This window comes from Marmota flaviventris, chromosome 2, assembly GCF_047511675.1.
Source record: "Marmota flaviventris isolate mMarFla1 chromosome 2, mMarFla1.hap1, whole genome shotgun sequence".
In the NCBI taxonomy this organism is placed as follows: domain Eukaryota; kingdom Metazoa; phylum Chordata; class Mammalia; order Rodentia; family Sciuridae; genus Marmota; species Marmota flaviventris.
Window position 1 is genome coordinate 141,541,309 of NC_092499.1, and position 16,366 is coordinate 141,557,674.

General features: G+C 39.5%; 1 protein-coding gene across 3 annotated transcripts in view; it reads left to right on the forward strand.

The window, feature by feature from the left end:
• Sv2b (synaptic vesicle glycoprotein 2B) overlaps nucleotides 1-16,366 on the forward strand; it is a 61,418-nt gene that overhangs the window by 13,734 nt on the left and 31,318 nt on the right. For 2 of the 3 annotated variants that reach the window (XM_027920382.2, XM_027920400.2), the window contains exons 2-3: nucleotides 11,464-11,644; nucleotides 12,003-12,154. The exons of the other annotated variant lie outside the window; for it this stretch is intronic. In XM_027920382.2, coding sequence (XP_027776183.1) covers nucleotides 11,464-11,644; nucleotides 12,003-12,154 — 333 coding nt within the window. The remainder of the gene's footprint in view (nucleotides 1-11,463; nucleotides 11,645-12,002; nucleotides 12,155-16,366) is intronic. 3 annotated transcript variants of the gene reach the window in all.

Consider the following 16,366-nt stretch of genomic DNA (forward strand, 5'->3'; position numbering starts at 1 on the left):
CCAAGTCACTGAGATTACAGACTTATGCCACCACCCAGCTATTTCTTAATCTATAAAATCAAGATATTATTAGTATCTACCTCCTTAAACTATTATGAAGACCAAATAAGATAATGCACATGAAGTATTCATCAGAATCTCTGGAACAACATAAGGATCCAATACAAATGAATTTATAATATTAATTATAAATTAATATTATTAATTTATAATATTAATTTGATTTTTTTTACAGTCGTAGATGGACAGAATACCTTTATTTTATTTGTTATGTGATGCTGAAGATTGAACCTGGTGCCTCACATGTGCTAGGCAAGCACTCTGCCACTGAGCCATAACCCTAGTCCTATAGTTGCATATTTTTAATTTATTCACTTTATTCAATAACTGTTTAAGGAGTCAACTCTTTGTTCACTTGTTCCTTGATGACCAAGACACACAAGTCCCTCTTCTCATGAAACTGACATTTCAATGGAGAAACAGATCATAAACAAGCTGACTCCCCTGGACCTCTACTCTTCCACTGGCAGGAGTGAAGAGAATTCCAGAGCTCAATGCATTCTTGATAGGATCCCAAGCATTTTTTCCTTCACTACACTACCAGCCTTGCCATGGAAATCAAGATTAGTTTCATTATGCATTTTGTCCCTGTAAATGTCAGTCATCCTGAGAGGCCCTTGTCTCCCAAGACATCACTTATCACCCAGACTTATTCCTGTAGAACACTCTATAACCTTCAATCCTCAAACTTTTATGTCAAGCTTTTCTCCCAATGCTGTTGGTCATGGGACCTGGGTGACACCTCTGTGTGGGTGGTGAGAATTCACCAAGACAAAGAGAACAGTTAAGAGAGTTTTTTGGAGAAAGATAGTCTGTAAGAACACAATGGGGACAGAACAAAGACATTTGCTTGCAGGTTCACAGTGGGTCTGGGCTTATATGTGCTTCTGAGTCCTTTATTTGCCTTTGGCAGGCTTTTTGTTAGAGTGGATTGTGTTAAATGGGGGGTGATTGACAGATTACAATGCTTTGCCCACAATGCCTATTGCACATGCGCCAAATGCTCATTCCCCAGATGTTACATTAAATGCATGAGATGCAAGTAATATGTATGAGGTCGTATGTAGGGGATTCTGCTTCCTAGATTATAGGTCAAACTTGGGGTTTGTGTATACTCCTTGGGATGTTTGGACAATCTTTCTGAAAAACAGTGTCTTGCATTTTGGGAAAGTTAGCCCCTGTGATAGAAGCAAGGGGGCAAGGTGACAGGGAGATCCTTAGCCTTATGTCAGCTCTGCTGATGGAGGCAGGGTCCCTAGTCTGTCCTACCTCACCATTTACCATGTTGTTGTAACTGAAACATTTTCTCCTCTGAGGACATATGTAAGCTGTGAAGTCTTAGTCGTACCTCACACCCCATACCTTAGCACTGTTGTCTTCCTTGATATTCATTGACCTTTCTAGACAATTTTCTCTCTCCTCACTAAAAACCCCACAACTGAGTCTTTTGTCATCAAAGTGTATCACTTCTTATGCATTCTTGTAGTGATCATCTGCCGGCCACCCGACTCAGGCCCTCTCATATCTTAAGAATTTTAGTTCCAAATTCACTGTCACATTCCAACAGTATTTCTGTTATAATTCTTGGTGATTTCAATAGCTATTTCCCAATATCTTGTTCTCTAAATTCCTTCAAGTCTTCTCCAATGGACTTTTTTTTTCTTTGCAGTGCTGAGATGGAACCCAGGGCTTTGTACATGCTCGGCAAGTGCTCTACTACTGAGCTACACCTCCAGCCCGCTGTGTAAAACAATTTAAAAAAATTTTTTGAGACAGGTTCTCACTAAGTTGTCCAGGCTGTCCTCAAACTTATGGTCTTCCTTCCTCAGCCTCCTGAGTATCTGGAATTACAAGTGTGAGCCACCAGTCCTGGCCTTATAGCTTTTAATCAAACTGTCTCTTATTACCCTCTTGTCCTCACTGAACTTAATTTCAAGGCCCATTATCATAACCACTCTTTGTGTATGCCATCAATTTCCTTGTGCCTTTCTGACTTTGCTGTACTCTCCAAACCTAATTGCACCTAAGTTTTCATCAGTCTGTCCCTGTACCCTATACGTGGTGGCTGGTGAGAAACACACTGTGCTGACTGGCTTCAATAAATTCATTCACTAAGGTCATCCACAAAGGGGGCCCTTTGTGCTGCCAGCCAGCATACTTCTCTTCCCTGGACCATTCCCTCTCCCATTCTCCTCAATAACTATTTTGTGCATTATCTACTCTCCTCCATTTTCTAGCATCCCATCCCCATCCTCTCACTCAGGATGGTGACCTCAGTTTCTCTTTCACTAAGAACAATAGAAGCAACCAGAAAAGCACATCCTACCTCCACACCTACCTCCCTGATTGCCTCTGTGCTTCCATCTGTCCCTGTGGCCCAGGCGGAGGTATCCTGTCCATTTGCACACCAGGTCTCATTCTCTCTCACCTCCCTGGGACCTCACTTTTTAAGTTCTCACCTTCCACCTTGTCATCAGATTTTCTCTCTGCGTGGAACCATTCCCACCTGCACACAATGCGATCCTGACCCCACACATACCTTTCCTATTCTCTTTTTAGCAGAACTCACTGAATCTAATTCCTTAGTTCCCATCTGCACTTGAACCCACTTTGAGGAGGATTTGGTCCCTATCAATTTAGAAACATGCTCTTGGCTAGACAACTTGTGGCCCTCACTTACTCAACCCTGTGGTCAGATCTTAGTCCTCAGCTCTCCTGACCTGTTCACAGCCACTGTAGCCATTGACCACTTCCTTCTTCATGATGTACTTTTTTTTTGCGGGACTTCTAGGCTACCCTTATCTCCTAGCTTCCTGCTGCCTCACTGGCTGCTGGCCATTGTTGAGTTCCCCCCATTTCCCTGACCTTTGAACACTGGAATATTTTGATCCTGGGTGCTTGAATTTCTACTCTGTTGCCACCCACTCCTTTGGGGATCTCATTCAGTCCCAACTTTAAATACCATTCTTCTTTTTGATGTTACCCTTAACATGCATCCATTATCCAGCCACATCTTACCACTTGTACTGCTACCATCCTGGACCAAGTTGTCGATATCACTCACTTGGAATATATGTAACAGCTTCTACCTGGTCTTTGTGATTTCTTTCATTGGATGAAGTGGCTATTGAAGATGGAGGGTTAGGAAAGGCTCTCTGAACTTGGGCTTGAACCTGGGCCAGCTATGCAAAGATCTGAACAATCAGCATTGGCGAATCACTCGACTTGGATTCTTCCATCCATACTGGAAGCTTTACTTCAATATTCTAGTAACTGTGGACAGAAAGGAAAATTCCTAACCTCAGTTTCCTCATCTGTTAAATGAAGATATTAATATTCCTCATAAAGTTGGAATGGCAAACAGAAATTACTGTACGTATTATCTAGTAAAGTAACTAGCACATGGCAGAGACTTCCCAGATGCTAGTTCCTTTGTCCTTTCATTTCTCCTCTATACATTTGTTTCTGAATATTTTATGTGACATTTAGGAAAAAATTCCAATTTCCAATGGACTGGGAAAGTTAACCTACTCCCCAAAATTCATTCAGTTGAATGTGTTGGACACATAAAGGATTAGAAAAGTCTAGCATGGTGATTCCAGGTTGTTTTCTACTGGACAACAAGGTAAAGCCAAACGTTTTCTTGTGCCAAGAAATACTTAGCCCTCATAGAAAATGTTTACACAATTGGAGGTCTCCAAGCATCAAAATGTCATATAAATAATTTGCCCAAATCTCAATGCATTTGATTTCATAGGATGTGCAGACAGATATCCTGATGTTCTTCCATGATTTGATATCCAAGTGAGCCTTCCCTAGGGGATTCCCATGATTCCCTTATCACATTTACCGCTTGTGAGCCTGTGAATCCTAGACCCTAATCCAGGAGAGTATCATCTTTCAAGAAGATATATTTTATTAAATAATAAAGAAATGGAAAGGAGTTGTCAGGAATTTTCTGTTAGAAATTGTAAGTAGAATGGAATAGTCTAGTTGGGAGATGCTGATTTTTATCCCTGCAAAGCAAATGTATACAGTCAAATAAATATTTGAGTGGTTGCAGGAAAAGGGATCTCAGAATCCTCCCAGCATAATTAATGCATTTAATGTCTATGTATTGAAGCAAAGAAAGCTAGAAATGGCTTCTTTGTCCTTGGTTAATTGCTGAATAAAGATGATCATCCATGCAGGGGCCTCTTTTTTCACATTATCACTATAAGCCAGTGCAATCTGATTGTGTGCCTCCTCCTCCCACTGCCTCTGGTGCAGAGAGGAAATATCTTGTCTGTCTGAGGATAAAATCATCTGGAGCTGGCGATAGGTTTATGATATGTGTCAGCTCTCTGGAAGAAAATCGGTATTGCATCTCAGGAACCACAAAGCTGTTGATCCCTTTTTCACCTTATGATTCTGTTTCTATTTTGAGCAAATAACCAGAATTGCAGATGAGGATATTATGCACAAAGATGTCCTTTGCTGAGTTACTTATGAAGTGGAAAAAACAGAGTAGGTTTTTATATAGAATGGTCTCAACCAAGTCAATACAGTTTGATTTAAACATATAAATACAAAAATAAAACATGTGGCCTGGGATTGTGGCTCAGTGGTAGAGCACTTGCCTTGCACTTGTGAGGCACTGGGTTCTATCCTCAGCACTACATAAAAAAAATAAATAAATAAACAAAATAAAGTTATTGTGTTCATCTATAACTAAAAAACATTAAAAACAACAACACACAAACATGCAGGGCTAGGGATATTGCTCAGTTGTTAGAGTGCTTGCCTTCCATGTATAAGGCCCTGGGTTCAATCCCCAGCACCACAAAAAACAAACAAAAACAAACAAACATGCTAACAACAGCTGTCCTTCAATGGTGATGTGATGGATAGTTTTTGTTTTACCTTTTATTTGTTTCAGGGATATTTTCAGATTTTTCTATAGTTAATATGAATTTTTATATCATTTATTTGTCTCTTGAACAAATGTTAATGGTGCACCTACTATGTGCTTTGTATGTGCTAAATTCAAGACACAATAAGGAACTCAACTTAGAACTAACACTGTCCCCACCTCCAGTAATTGATAGTCAACAGACTTTGATAAGCATTGAACCAATAGATATCTACTAGCAAATAGAGATATATGATATGAAGAGATGGACCAATATATTATGGAAAGAGGAGCAGAGATGACTGAATTTTGTTTGGAACAAGGTTCAGCAAACTATGACCCACAAACCCATGATCTGCTTTTAGTTTTACATATTTAAAGGGTTGCAAATTTAAATTTTTTTTAAATGATCCACAATAATTGTACATATTTATGGGGTACACTGCGATAATTTGATGTACATACACACTACATAATGGAAATCGGGCTAACTAGCATTTTCATCTCCTTAATCATTGATCATTTTGCTGTGTTGAAAATCTTTGGCATCTTTTCTTCTAGTTCTTTATGAAACAAACAAAATGTTGCTGTGAAATGTAGTCACCCTTCAATGCTGTGGAACACTAGAATAGTATAAAGGGTTAGACATTTTATTTATTTTTGGTACCAAGGATTGAACCTAGGGGTGCTTTAACACTGAGTCACATTCCACCCCATGCTCTTTTTAAAAAAAAAAATTTTGAGAACAGGGTCTAAGTTGCTGAGTCTGGCCTCAAAATGTGCAATCCTCCTCCTTCAGCCTCCCGAGTTGCTGGGATAATAAGCATGCACCACCTCACCTGACAAGGGCTGTAAATTTTAAAAGAAAAGGTGACAGAGACTATCAGAGGTATACAAAATGATTATTTATGAGTAAAATATTTACTTTCTGGCCCTTTACAGAAAATGTTTGATGGAGGCCCAGTTTCTAACATCAGGGTTGCCTCTCTAAGTGAAGAGAACATTTAACCAGAGGATTTGACAAACACAGAGTTAGAAAGATAATTCCCTGAAAGTTCTGTTAGAGAAAACTTGAAAACTATTTTAGTCAAAGAAAGGTTTTTATTGGAATCTGGCTCCTTCTCCAGGTAGAGAGAAAGGGAAGTCTATTTAAAGGGCATGTTGCTAAAAATAAGTCTCATCTGCTCTTCTCGATCCTCTTTCTTCAGATTCCTGTAATATGTGGCTGGTTTGACTTTAACAGGCCACCATCTTATTTTCACTTTTCTGAGCCACACTACTGATAACAATAGCAGCTCTTATTGACTGTGGATGTACTTGGTGGCAGGCATCCTGCTGAGTACTTCCAACCCCTTCCTCTATGTGATCCTAACGACTCTGCAGAATGCAGGCTGTGGTCTGAGTCTTACAAAGGGCAATGGTGGCCAGGAGAACTGAGTGGGCTGCCTGTGGTTGTGCAGCTGGTGATCCTGGAACCCAGAACCCACCAGACACCATCTGTTTTACAACTGGGCTCTTCCTTTCATTGTTCCCATCAGCACAGGCTCCCCCTTCTTCCAAGGAGGGGTAGTCCTTTTCCTTTGTTGCTTTATCACCAATTAAAAACTTTCCCCAGGGGCTGGAGTTGGAGCTCAGTGATAGAGCACTTTCTTAGCACGTGTGAGGCAGTGGGTTCTATCCTCAGCACCACATAAAAATGAATAAGTTGGGCTGGGGATGTGGCTCAAGCGGTAGCGTGCTCGCCCGGCATGCGTGCGGCCCGGGTTCGATCCTCAGCACCACATACAAAAAAACAAAGATGTTGTGTCCGCCAAAAACTAAAAAATAAATATTAAAAAAATTCTCCCTCTCTCTCTAAAAAAATGAATAAGTAAAATAAAGGGATTGTGTCCATCTACTAAAATAAAAATATTTTTAAAAACTCTGTAATCCTAACTACTTTGGAGCCTGAGGCAGAAGGATCACAGCTTGGGCAATTTAGTGAGACCCTGTCTCAAAAATAAAAAAGGCTGAGGATGTAGCTTAGTGGTAGTAGAGTCCCCTTGGGCTCAATCTCTAGTACTGCAAAACAAACACAAAGCAAAAACAAAACAATACTAATATATTAAAAAGAAAATCTAGGGCTGGTGTTATGGCTCAGTGGTAGAGTGCCCCTAGGAGGAGGAAGAAGAAGAAGAAGGAGAAGGAGAAGGAGAAGGAGAAGAAGAGATTTTCCCATCTCTATATACCCTTTCCCTTTGATTTCATCCTCTCTGCTCTGCAAGTTACAACCATAGTTTTTAATTTCCTTAAAAATTCAGTGTATTGGGGACATTTCCCTAATATACCACTCAGCTTGTTGAGCAGAATTGAAGGATGATAGTTCCTAGCTTTCCCCTCATCTGCTTCATGTAATTTTTGATAACTCCATTGCACTCTAATTTTCTAAATTTATTGTCTTAATTTCTTCAGCTAAAGACAGATTTTAAATGAGTTTAATAGCACAGCCATTTCAGAGGCATCGTTAATTTCACATTTTCCTTCCCTGGTGGAAAGACTCATTTTTCTTCCATTCCTTCTTTCCCAGCCTCCAAAGACAGCATTCAAGAAGCTCGCCTTGTTCTCTCTGGTGCCTCTGTGCCTTGGACAGGGAGGTTTGCTAGCAAAACCACTAGGCTCAGAACCAGGAGACCAGGGATCAGTGACAGCAGATATTCATCCACTGTCAAGGTTCTGGGCGAGTCACTGACCTTTCTGGGGCTCAACCTCTTCTTCTGGTAAAGCTGAGGGATTGGATTCCATATCTGATTTCTAATATTTGTTAATCTGCCCCTGTGTCTGGATCAGCCATGGCATGGTTAGGAGACAGAACTCATGCTAGTGACTTTGGAATAAAATATTAATGGTGTAAGAGAAATATTTTTAGAAAGTATCACTAAGAAAGTGAAAGCAGCAAGCAGCTACCACCACTAGGGCTGCAGAAATCATGAGAAGGGATTGGAATTATTATAATTTGGCAGCTCAGAGAAGGTGCCCCAATGAGCGGCAGCTCAGATTGCAGAAGAGGGGCCCCAGCTGGCTGGTGCGGGAGAGGAGGGTGGGGCACACTGTGGCTTCTATTCATTGCATTCAGCTGCTGCCTTGGAAAGGCATTGCTGCTGCCAGGGTGAAGAAGTAATCTCTACAAGTCTTACCAGGAAAAGAAAGCACAGTTCCTTTCTTCCTCCTCCACCCTTGGAGCCTCTGTCTCATGTCCTATTGGCAGATCCTTGTGGGGAGCAGCAGGCAAAGTCAGAATCTAAAAGTAGGGTCTAGAAGGGTGCTTTTACTTCTCAGAGGTGCTGAAGATTGCCTTACTGGAGTAAAAGAAAAATGAATTTTTATTGGATAATAATGTTTTTCTCCAGGTTGGGGGCCAAGGTAGAGCAGGTATAGATTGGTTCTTAGCCAAGCTCTGGACTACACCTTTAATTTTTCCCTTTCTTTCCCTCCAATTTATGGACCTATGTAAGCATCCATTTGTGTACCCACACATGGCATACATCCATACATGGGCGTATTTTTTCTCCTCCTCCTCCTCCTCCTCCTCCTCCTCCTCCTCCTCTTCCTCTTCTTCTTCTTCTTCTTCTTCTTCTTCTTCTTCTTCTTCTTCTTCTTCTTCTTCTTCTCTCTCTCTCTCTCTCTCTCTCTCTCTCTCTCAGACACATACATATAGAGCCATTTATCATTTTTATGTTATGGCCTCTTTTCTACACTTCAGCCTCAATCCCTCATTGGGTTCTCCCACATGAACTATGCTTTGCTTACATTAGACTATACTAGTAGTTGCCCAAAGGTATCAGGCTTTCTTTGTGCCTTCCTGTCTTTGCACATGCCATCTGCCACTTCCCTGAGTGCACTCCCCCAATCACTGAATGGAAACTTAGGTTTTGTTTTTCCTTCAAGAATAACTCAATGACTCTCTTGGGAGCCTTCCCACATTGAGTGTGATATGTCTAAGTTCCGCTCCTTCTCTGTGTCTTAGTAACAATTGACACATACCTTTATTGGAGCATTTTTCTCACTTGGTGATAATCATACATTTAATTGTTTATCTCCTTGGAAGAAAGGAAGCCACTTAGAAAGCAGTCCTGAAGTTGAGCAAAGAAAGAATGAATTAATATAGAGCTGAGAAATCTGACCCATTAGTAGCTATAAAGATCAATAAAGTGTAATAGTTAAAGCATGGAGTTGGTTATTTGAAAAGACAAACAATGTTATTTGTTGACAATTTAGTTCAACTAAGAAAAAGAGAGAAGACTTAAATGAAATCAGAAATGAGAGAGGAGACATTATAAAAAATATGAAAGATCATGAGAGTAATGTGAACAATTTTACAGAAACAAATTGGATAACCCAGAAGAAATGGATGAATTCCCAGAAATATACAATCTGCCAAGTCAGAATCATAAAGAAATAAAAAATTGAAAGACCAAACATGAGTAAGAAGTTTGAGTCTGTATTCAAAGACATCTCAACGAAGAAAAAACCCAGGACCAGATGGCTCCATTGGCAAATTCTACCCAATATTTGAGGAAAAATTAATGCCAATCCTTCTCAAACTCTTTCAAAAAATTGAAGAGGAGGAAACACTTCCAAATTCATTTTACAAGGCCAGCATTACTCTGATACTAAAGCCAGACAAATACACTACAAGGAAAGAAAATTATAAGCCAATATTCCTGATAACATAGATGCAAAAATTCTCAACAAAATACTAGCAAGTCAAATTCAACATCACATTAAAAGGATCACACACCATGATCAATTGGGATTTATCCCTGAAATGCAAGGATGGTTCAACAAATGTGTGTCAATAAACACTGTATACCACATTAACAGAATGAAAAATAAAAATCATAAGATCATCTCAATAGCTGCAGAAAAAACACAAAATTAAACATCTTTTCATGATTAAAATCTTTCAGAAAATCAGGTATAGAAGGAACGTACCTCAAAATAATGAAGACCATATATAACAAACTCAGGGTTAATATCATACTTGATGGTGAAAAGTTGAAAATCTTTCTTCTAAGATCAAGATCAAGGTGAGAATGCCCATTCTTATCACTTCTGTCAAACACAGTATTGGGATTTCAAGCCAGAGCAATTAGACAAGAAAAAGAAATAAAAATTATCAAAATAAAAAAATAAAAAAGAGAATGTAAAATTGATTCTGTTTGCAGATGACATGATCTTACATACAGGAAACTCTTTGACTTCACCCAAAACTGTTAGGACTTATAAACAAATTCATTAAAGTTGCAGGATTGGAAACTAACAAGCAAAAATCAGTATAATTTCTATATACTAACAGTGAATTAACAAAGAACTATCTGAAAAAGAAACCAAGAAAACAATGCCATTTATAATATCCTCAAAATTACTTAGGAATAAATTTAACTAAGGAAATGAAAGATCTATACATTGAGAACTACAAAATATTGAAATACAAAATACTGAAGAAGAAGCATATAAATGGAAAAATACCCTGTATTTATGGATTAGAAGAATTAATGCTGTTAAATTAAAAAGACACCAAATAGACAAAGCAATGTTGAGCTAAAAGAACAAAGATGAGGACTGAGGGTGTAGCTCAGTGGTAGAGCTCTTGCTCAGCATGCAGAAGGCCCTGGGTTCAGTCCCCAGCACTGCAAAACAAAACAAAAAAACAAATCTTATGGCATCAACACTACCTTATTTCAAATATAGTTTGATTACTGTAGTAATCAAATAGCATAGGATTGACATAAAATATATATAGACCAATGGAACAAATTTATGGTTAATTGCTATATGATCAAATTTGCCAAGAAAACACAGCAAAAAGTACAACCTCTTCCAATCAATAGAATTGAGAACACTGGATATCCTCATGCAGAATTAAATTGGACACACCTCACATTATATTCAAATTATGTTACATTCCCCTAAGAAGTCTAAACATTGATTATAGCTCCCAGAAGCTTCTCTGTGGATGTGTAATATGATAGTTGACCCTGTAGGCAATTGCTCTTTTACACTTGTACCATATCCTTCCTTCCCAACCTTTCCCCTACCCACATTGCCACACTTTACGTTGAAAATTCTCTCTCCTTAAATATCACCCCTAAGGTGAGGACTTTTTTTTTGTACAAACATTTTTTCTTGATTCAAAGTAAAATTACAGCCTTTCCCTTATTTGAGAATTAGGCATTTAAAACAATTGTCTTTAAGAGGGGAACATCTGTCTTAGCTTCAGTTCATCTATGCTGGTATGTATACAGTTATTGTATTGGTGAGGTTATTGTTGTTGGACTAACATTTGTAAAAGGTCATATTTGTACAGAAATGTTAATTTTCCATGAATATCTTGTCACATTTCTTTTTTGTGTGTCTATGATGTAGAATTTCTAGGATGGATAAAAAGGGGCATTGGATTTTCTAAACATCAAATGGTCTCTAATGTCTTATCTTTTCTCTCCGTCTTCTCCCTTTCTTTCCCCTTCTTACAGGACTGATAGTCTACCTAGGAATGATGGCGGGGGCCTTCATACTGGGGGGTCTGGCTGATAAGCTAGGAAGGAAGAGAGTCCTCAGCATGTCTCTGGCCATCAATGCCTCCTTCGCCTCCCTCTCCTCCTTTGTGCAGGGATATGGAGCCTTCCTCTTCTGCCGACTCATCTCAGGCATAGGGTATGACTCAGAGACCTTGGGCTGGCCTCTCTGAGACCAAGGGTCTAGGCACTTTGGTACTCTAGCTATGTTTGCTAACTCCAGAAAGCTCTGGATTGTTTGTGATTGACTTTCAAGATACTATATTAAGGTTGAACATTAGAAAAAATAAGGGTTAGGGCTAGCAATTGTAAAGTCAGTGTATAAAGTCAAACGATTGCTTCCCATAGGTAGAGAGGAACTGCCTGGCTGGTCTGTCACATTCCTGGGTTATTTCACCACAGGGCCTAAGGGTGGGGTCTGAGGAACTTGGTTCCTGTTATGACCATTTTCAGTATATAACTTGATTCTCTCTTTCCTGGCATTTTCCTTTCTGCAGCATTGGAGGCTCTCTGCCGATTGTTTTTGCCTATTTTTCTGAATTCTTATCTCGAGAGAAGCGTGGAGAACATCTCAGTTGGCTGGGCATCTTCTGGATGACTGGGGGCATCTACGCATCTGCCATGGCCTGGAGCATCATTCCACACTATGGTGAGTCATTGGCTTAAAAAATGCCCAGGGGGCCCTGTTTCTATGGTACCTGCACCCAAACAACCTTTCCTGTTCTCAACTTTATTCCCAGTATTCACACAAGGTTCCTATATGTGACTTTGATCTTCCTAAGGAACATATTGTTAATTTCAACACCCATGACTTTTTACACATAGTATACTCTGTCCTCCCTCTTTACCTCTGTTCCTTTTTATCTCCCCTTTTTTATCCTTCTTTTTATCTGAAAGGATTTCACACTTCATGTCCTCCAGCCCTCCTCCCTCCAGGGTTAGGCATTGGTGACCCCATTTTATAGATGACAGATGTAACAAAAGCCAAGCAGCCCTTGTCCAAGGTCATGCCCCTGGCTTAAGGTGGGATGGGGGTTAGGATGCCAAGCCTCCTTCAGGTGCAGGACACTTGCACACTTTCCACTCTGGTATCTGCTGTCATTCTTGTTTGGCTGCACGGTGAAGCAGCCCTTGGAGACAAGGTCATGGTTTTAGCTGGGACAATTTTATTACCCTGGATAGTTGTAACAACTGTATTCTGTAAATAGAGATCTGCCAACATTAACATTTACGATTGGTTTTCTCAACAGTAAATTAGGGAGGAGGCAGCAGTTTTGAATTTTATTATGAATATAACTGGTCATGCCATCAGCATCCTTCAAAATCATTTTTGGTAAACCATGGATTATGAGTCTCGTCTTTGCCATGATTTAGAATCCTGAGGACCCTTAGCTAACCTTGTCCCTGAAGATAACCAACACTTACCTCCCATTCATTGTTTTATACCTGATCCTCTCAGCTAGGTGTTCTGAGATAATGGCGGCTCAGTTCTATATCTTTTTAGAAAGCTTTTAAAGTGAACAATATCTACTGTATTAGTTTAAGGTGATATTGGGTGCATTACTGCAATAAACTGATAGGCCCTGAAATCCCTGTGGTTTAATACAGTAAAAGTAAAGTCCAACTGGTGTTTCTATCCTGTGGATGGCTCTGCTCCATCAGTAATTCTGGGGCTCACGCTCTGCCATCATGTGATTCCACCTTCTTGGCTCACAAGGTCTCTGGTTTGGGAAGAGAATATGAGCAGTTATATGTTTGTATGTTGGTGTTTTAAAAGTTAGGCCAGGAAGTAGAGCACAGAGTCTCTGCTCATACTCTACTGGCCCCACATTTGTGGTATGACCACATGCTATTGTAATGACAGTGGGAAACAATCTAGCTGTGTGTGCAGAATGTGGGGGAAAAGGGTGTGAGAACATCATGTAGCCTTTGCTATATCTACTATTTGAGAACCTGTTGGGTTTTGTATCAGAAACAGAGAAGAAATATGAACAAGAATAGTGAAATAAAGTTGAAGAATTTCCAGCTAATTCTGGCACTAGGCAGTTCTCTATAATTTTAGGCACATAATTGTATACTCCTAATATCAGGTTCTGCATTCTACCCTTTACTCAAATGTACTGTTTAATTTTCCTTGTGAGAAATTGCCTTTTTTTTTTTTTTTGGTTACAATTCTTGACATAACATCACTTCCTCTGTTAACTGCTCCAAATGTGTTAAAACTAAGAAATGATTGCCACCTTTAAATGAAGTGATTGAAAAGCCTTTAGGGGGAGGGGAAAAATTGAATGAAAGTCAAATCAATATAGTGGTGTTATGTGATATGGGACAAGTCACTCCATCTTTTCAGCCTTTGTACCTTCACCTATAAAATAGAGAGGGGGAGAGAAGGGAAAAGAACTAACTGTAGTATCATTATAGGATCATGGAATCACATGTTGGAAGAATGTGAAGTTTCAGCAATTCCTGGGATGCAAAGGAGTGTTGAGAACATTTTCAATATGGTTCCAGTACTTGGCTAGCTTCCTTCCGGGAAGCAGTAGCTACTCCAGGCTTTCTGTTTGCATACTGTCCTTGCACAAAGGAAGCACGCCCTCGCCTTCAAGCAATGAGTGAAAGTCTTTGACTTCCCTTCAATTGGATCATGTGCCTACCTCAACCATCAATATACCACAGAGAATGCAGCTCTTGAATGGTTTAGATATAGTTTCCCATCCCTGGAATTGGGGGTGGGGTCAGTCTCATGTCCCGTAGTGGGAAAGGAAGGGCAGGGAGGGTGTTGTGAAGGCAGGCGACAATCCATGGTAGTCACTATAAACTAGAAATTATACTTACTCCAGTATCAAAGTGCCTTATTTCTAAGAAAGCATTGAAAGAATTCAGGTTGGATTGAATGAGAGCCCATGGTAGAGGGACCGCATGGTTGCTGGCTGACCACTGCTGCTTTGAGGGCAGAGCTTGTGGTTAAATATTTTACCTCAAGTGGACAGGACGTATCCCTGTTTGTATGCCTTATGAAATCTGTGACTTTGACACTGTATTTGAAAATAGAGGCTTAATCAAATAGCCATTAGCTTGGTGAAAAACTATTTTAGAAATATGATGGACTAGAATTACAATATAACAAGAGTGATTATTATTTATTTTAAGCCTCCTTTTACTAGGACCAGATGTTTTTGTCCACAGGGAACCAGACATGTGATGATATTTCTCAATATGCTTAAGTTATTAATCCTCTAACAAATGCAAGGGTGACTACAAAAAGGAGACTGATGTTTGTGTACAGCTTGTGTAACCCATATAATTGCTTTTGCAAGAATGAATGATGGGAGGTCTTGGCACCAGAAATTTGAGTGACTGACTCATTGAGTGAGAAAATTACGAAACTCAGAATGTTTTCCTGGGATCTCATGGGCATAGCCCAGAAAAAGATAGATATATTATGGAAGATTAATTCTCATTGTAGCCAGCATCACCAGATGTTTGTGAAATCCTGACAGAAAAGTAGGGCAAGCTAAAAGATCAGTGAACAGAACAATCCCTGCCTCCAAATGAATATTGTTCCAAATATTTGGAGGCAGTTCACCATTTAATTTTATTCAGTTTAAGGTCCCAAGGATGTGCCTAATGAATGCAATAAATGTAGATTACTGAAGTCACCCTAAAAACCACAGAGGCATGAGGGATAATGGATTTTGGATAATTTACACATATTATCATAAAGAAAAACAATTTCTGAGGCAGAATACTTGATAAGCATACCTGCTTCTGCTCCCTTTCCTGGTTTCCTAAGTTTGACTACCGTGCAGTTCTAATCAACATTACTTCTAATGATGCTAGAGCAGTTTTTGGACATGAGCTGAGAATGTGTCAATATTGCTATGGTTTTTATCTTCCTCTTTCTAGTGTTACTCCCAGGAGAATGGAAAGGCTTTTTAATTAAAATTAAAACAAATAAACAAAGCCCTGTGAGATGAAAAGCAACCAAGCTGTGCAAAATCTGATTGTGTTGGATGGGGTGTGTTCTCTGTTGCTGGGGCCAAATATGCTTGAGTGGCTACAGTCCCACATTTTGCTACCTGGTTTCTTTCTTCTTAGTCCTTTAATTGTGCAGAGTAGGAAATACTCGCAGGAGCACCCATATTGTTTAGGAGTAAACTGTGGCAAACAAGTAGAAGCCCCAGGGGGAGCCAATGAAAATTCAAGAGGTAAGCTTCCCCCACTGGAATAAGTCAGAAAGTATAGTTTTAAGTAAAAGAACTAGAACTTATATATCCAAATAATTATTACCTTCTAAAATTTAGGAATGGATGTATTTATGTGGTTTTGATTTACAAAAATACTTTTTGAATTGTCTTTGGAGATGCGTTGAGTGGGATCATTTTACTTTATAATCTCAGCCTTTTCTTTATAAAAAAAATTCTTTTGCTGATCTTTGCTGAAGTTCATCCATTTTGTCTATTTTATTCAACATATTTGATACTAAATGTCATTCAGCTATTTTGAAAACAGCAGTTGAATTTTCATGGGTTGCTAGGGGGTTTGCTCTTAGCAAATTTGTGGAAGTACTATTACCTGCCTTCTACAGTTGGGAAAACCCATCATTATCATTTGGTGTGATAAACTCAGGATCTGAACTCTGATCTAAATGGTTGTAAAAGTCCAGGGTCTTCCTATTGTGTTATGGCTTCTCAGAAAAGAAAAGTTAGCTACCCATGAGGTATTAAAAAATAATGCTTGAAAATAACTTCTGAGGGCTGGGGATGTGGCTCAAGCGGTAGCGCGCTCGCCTGGCATGCGTGCGGCCCGGGTTCGATCCTCAGCACCACATACAAAAAAAACAAAGATGTTGTGCCCGCCG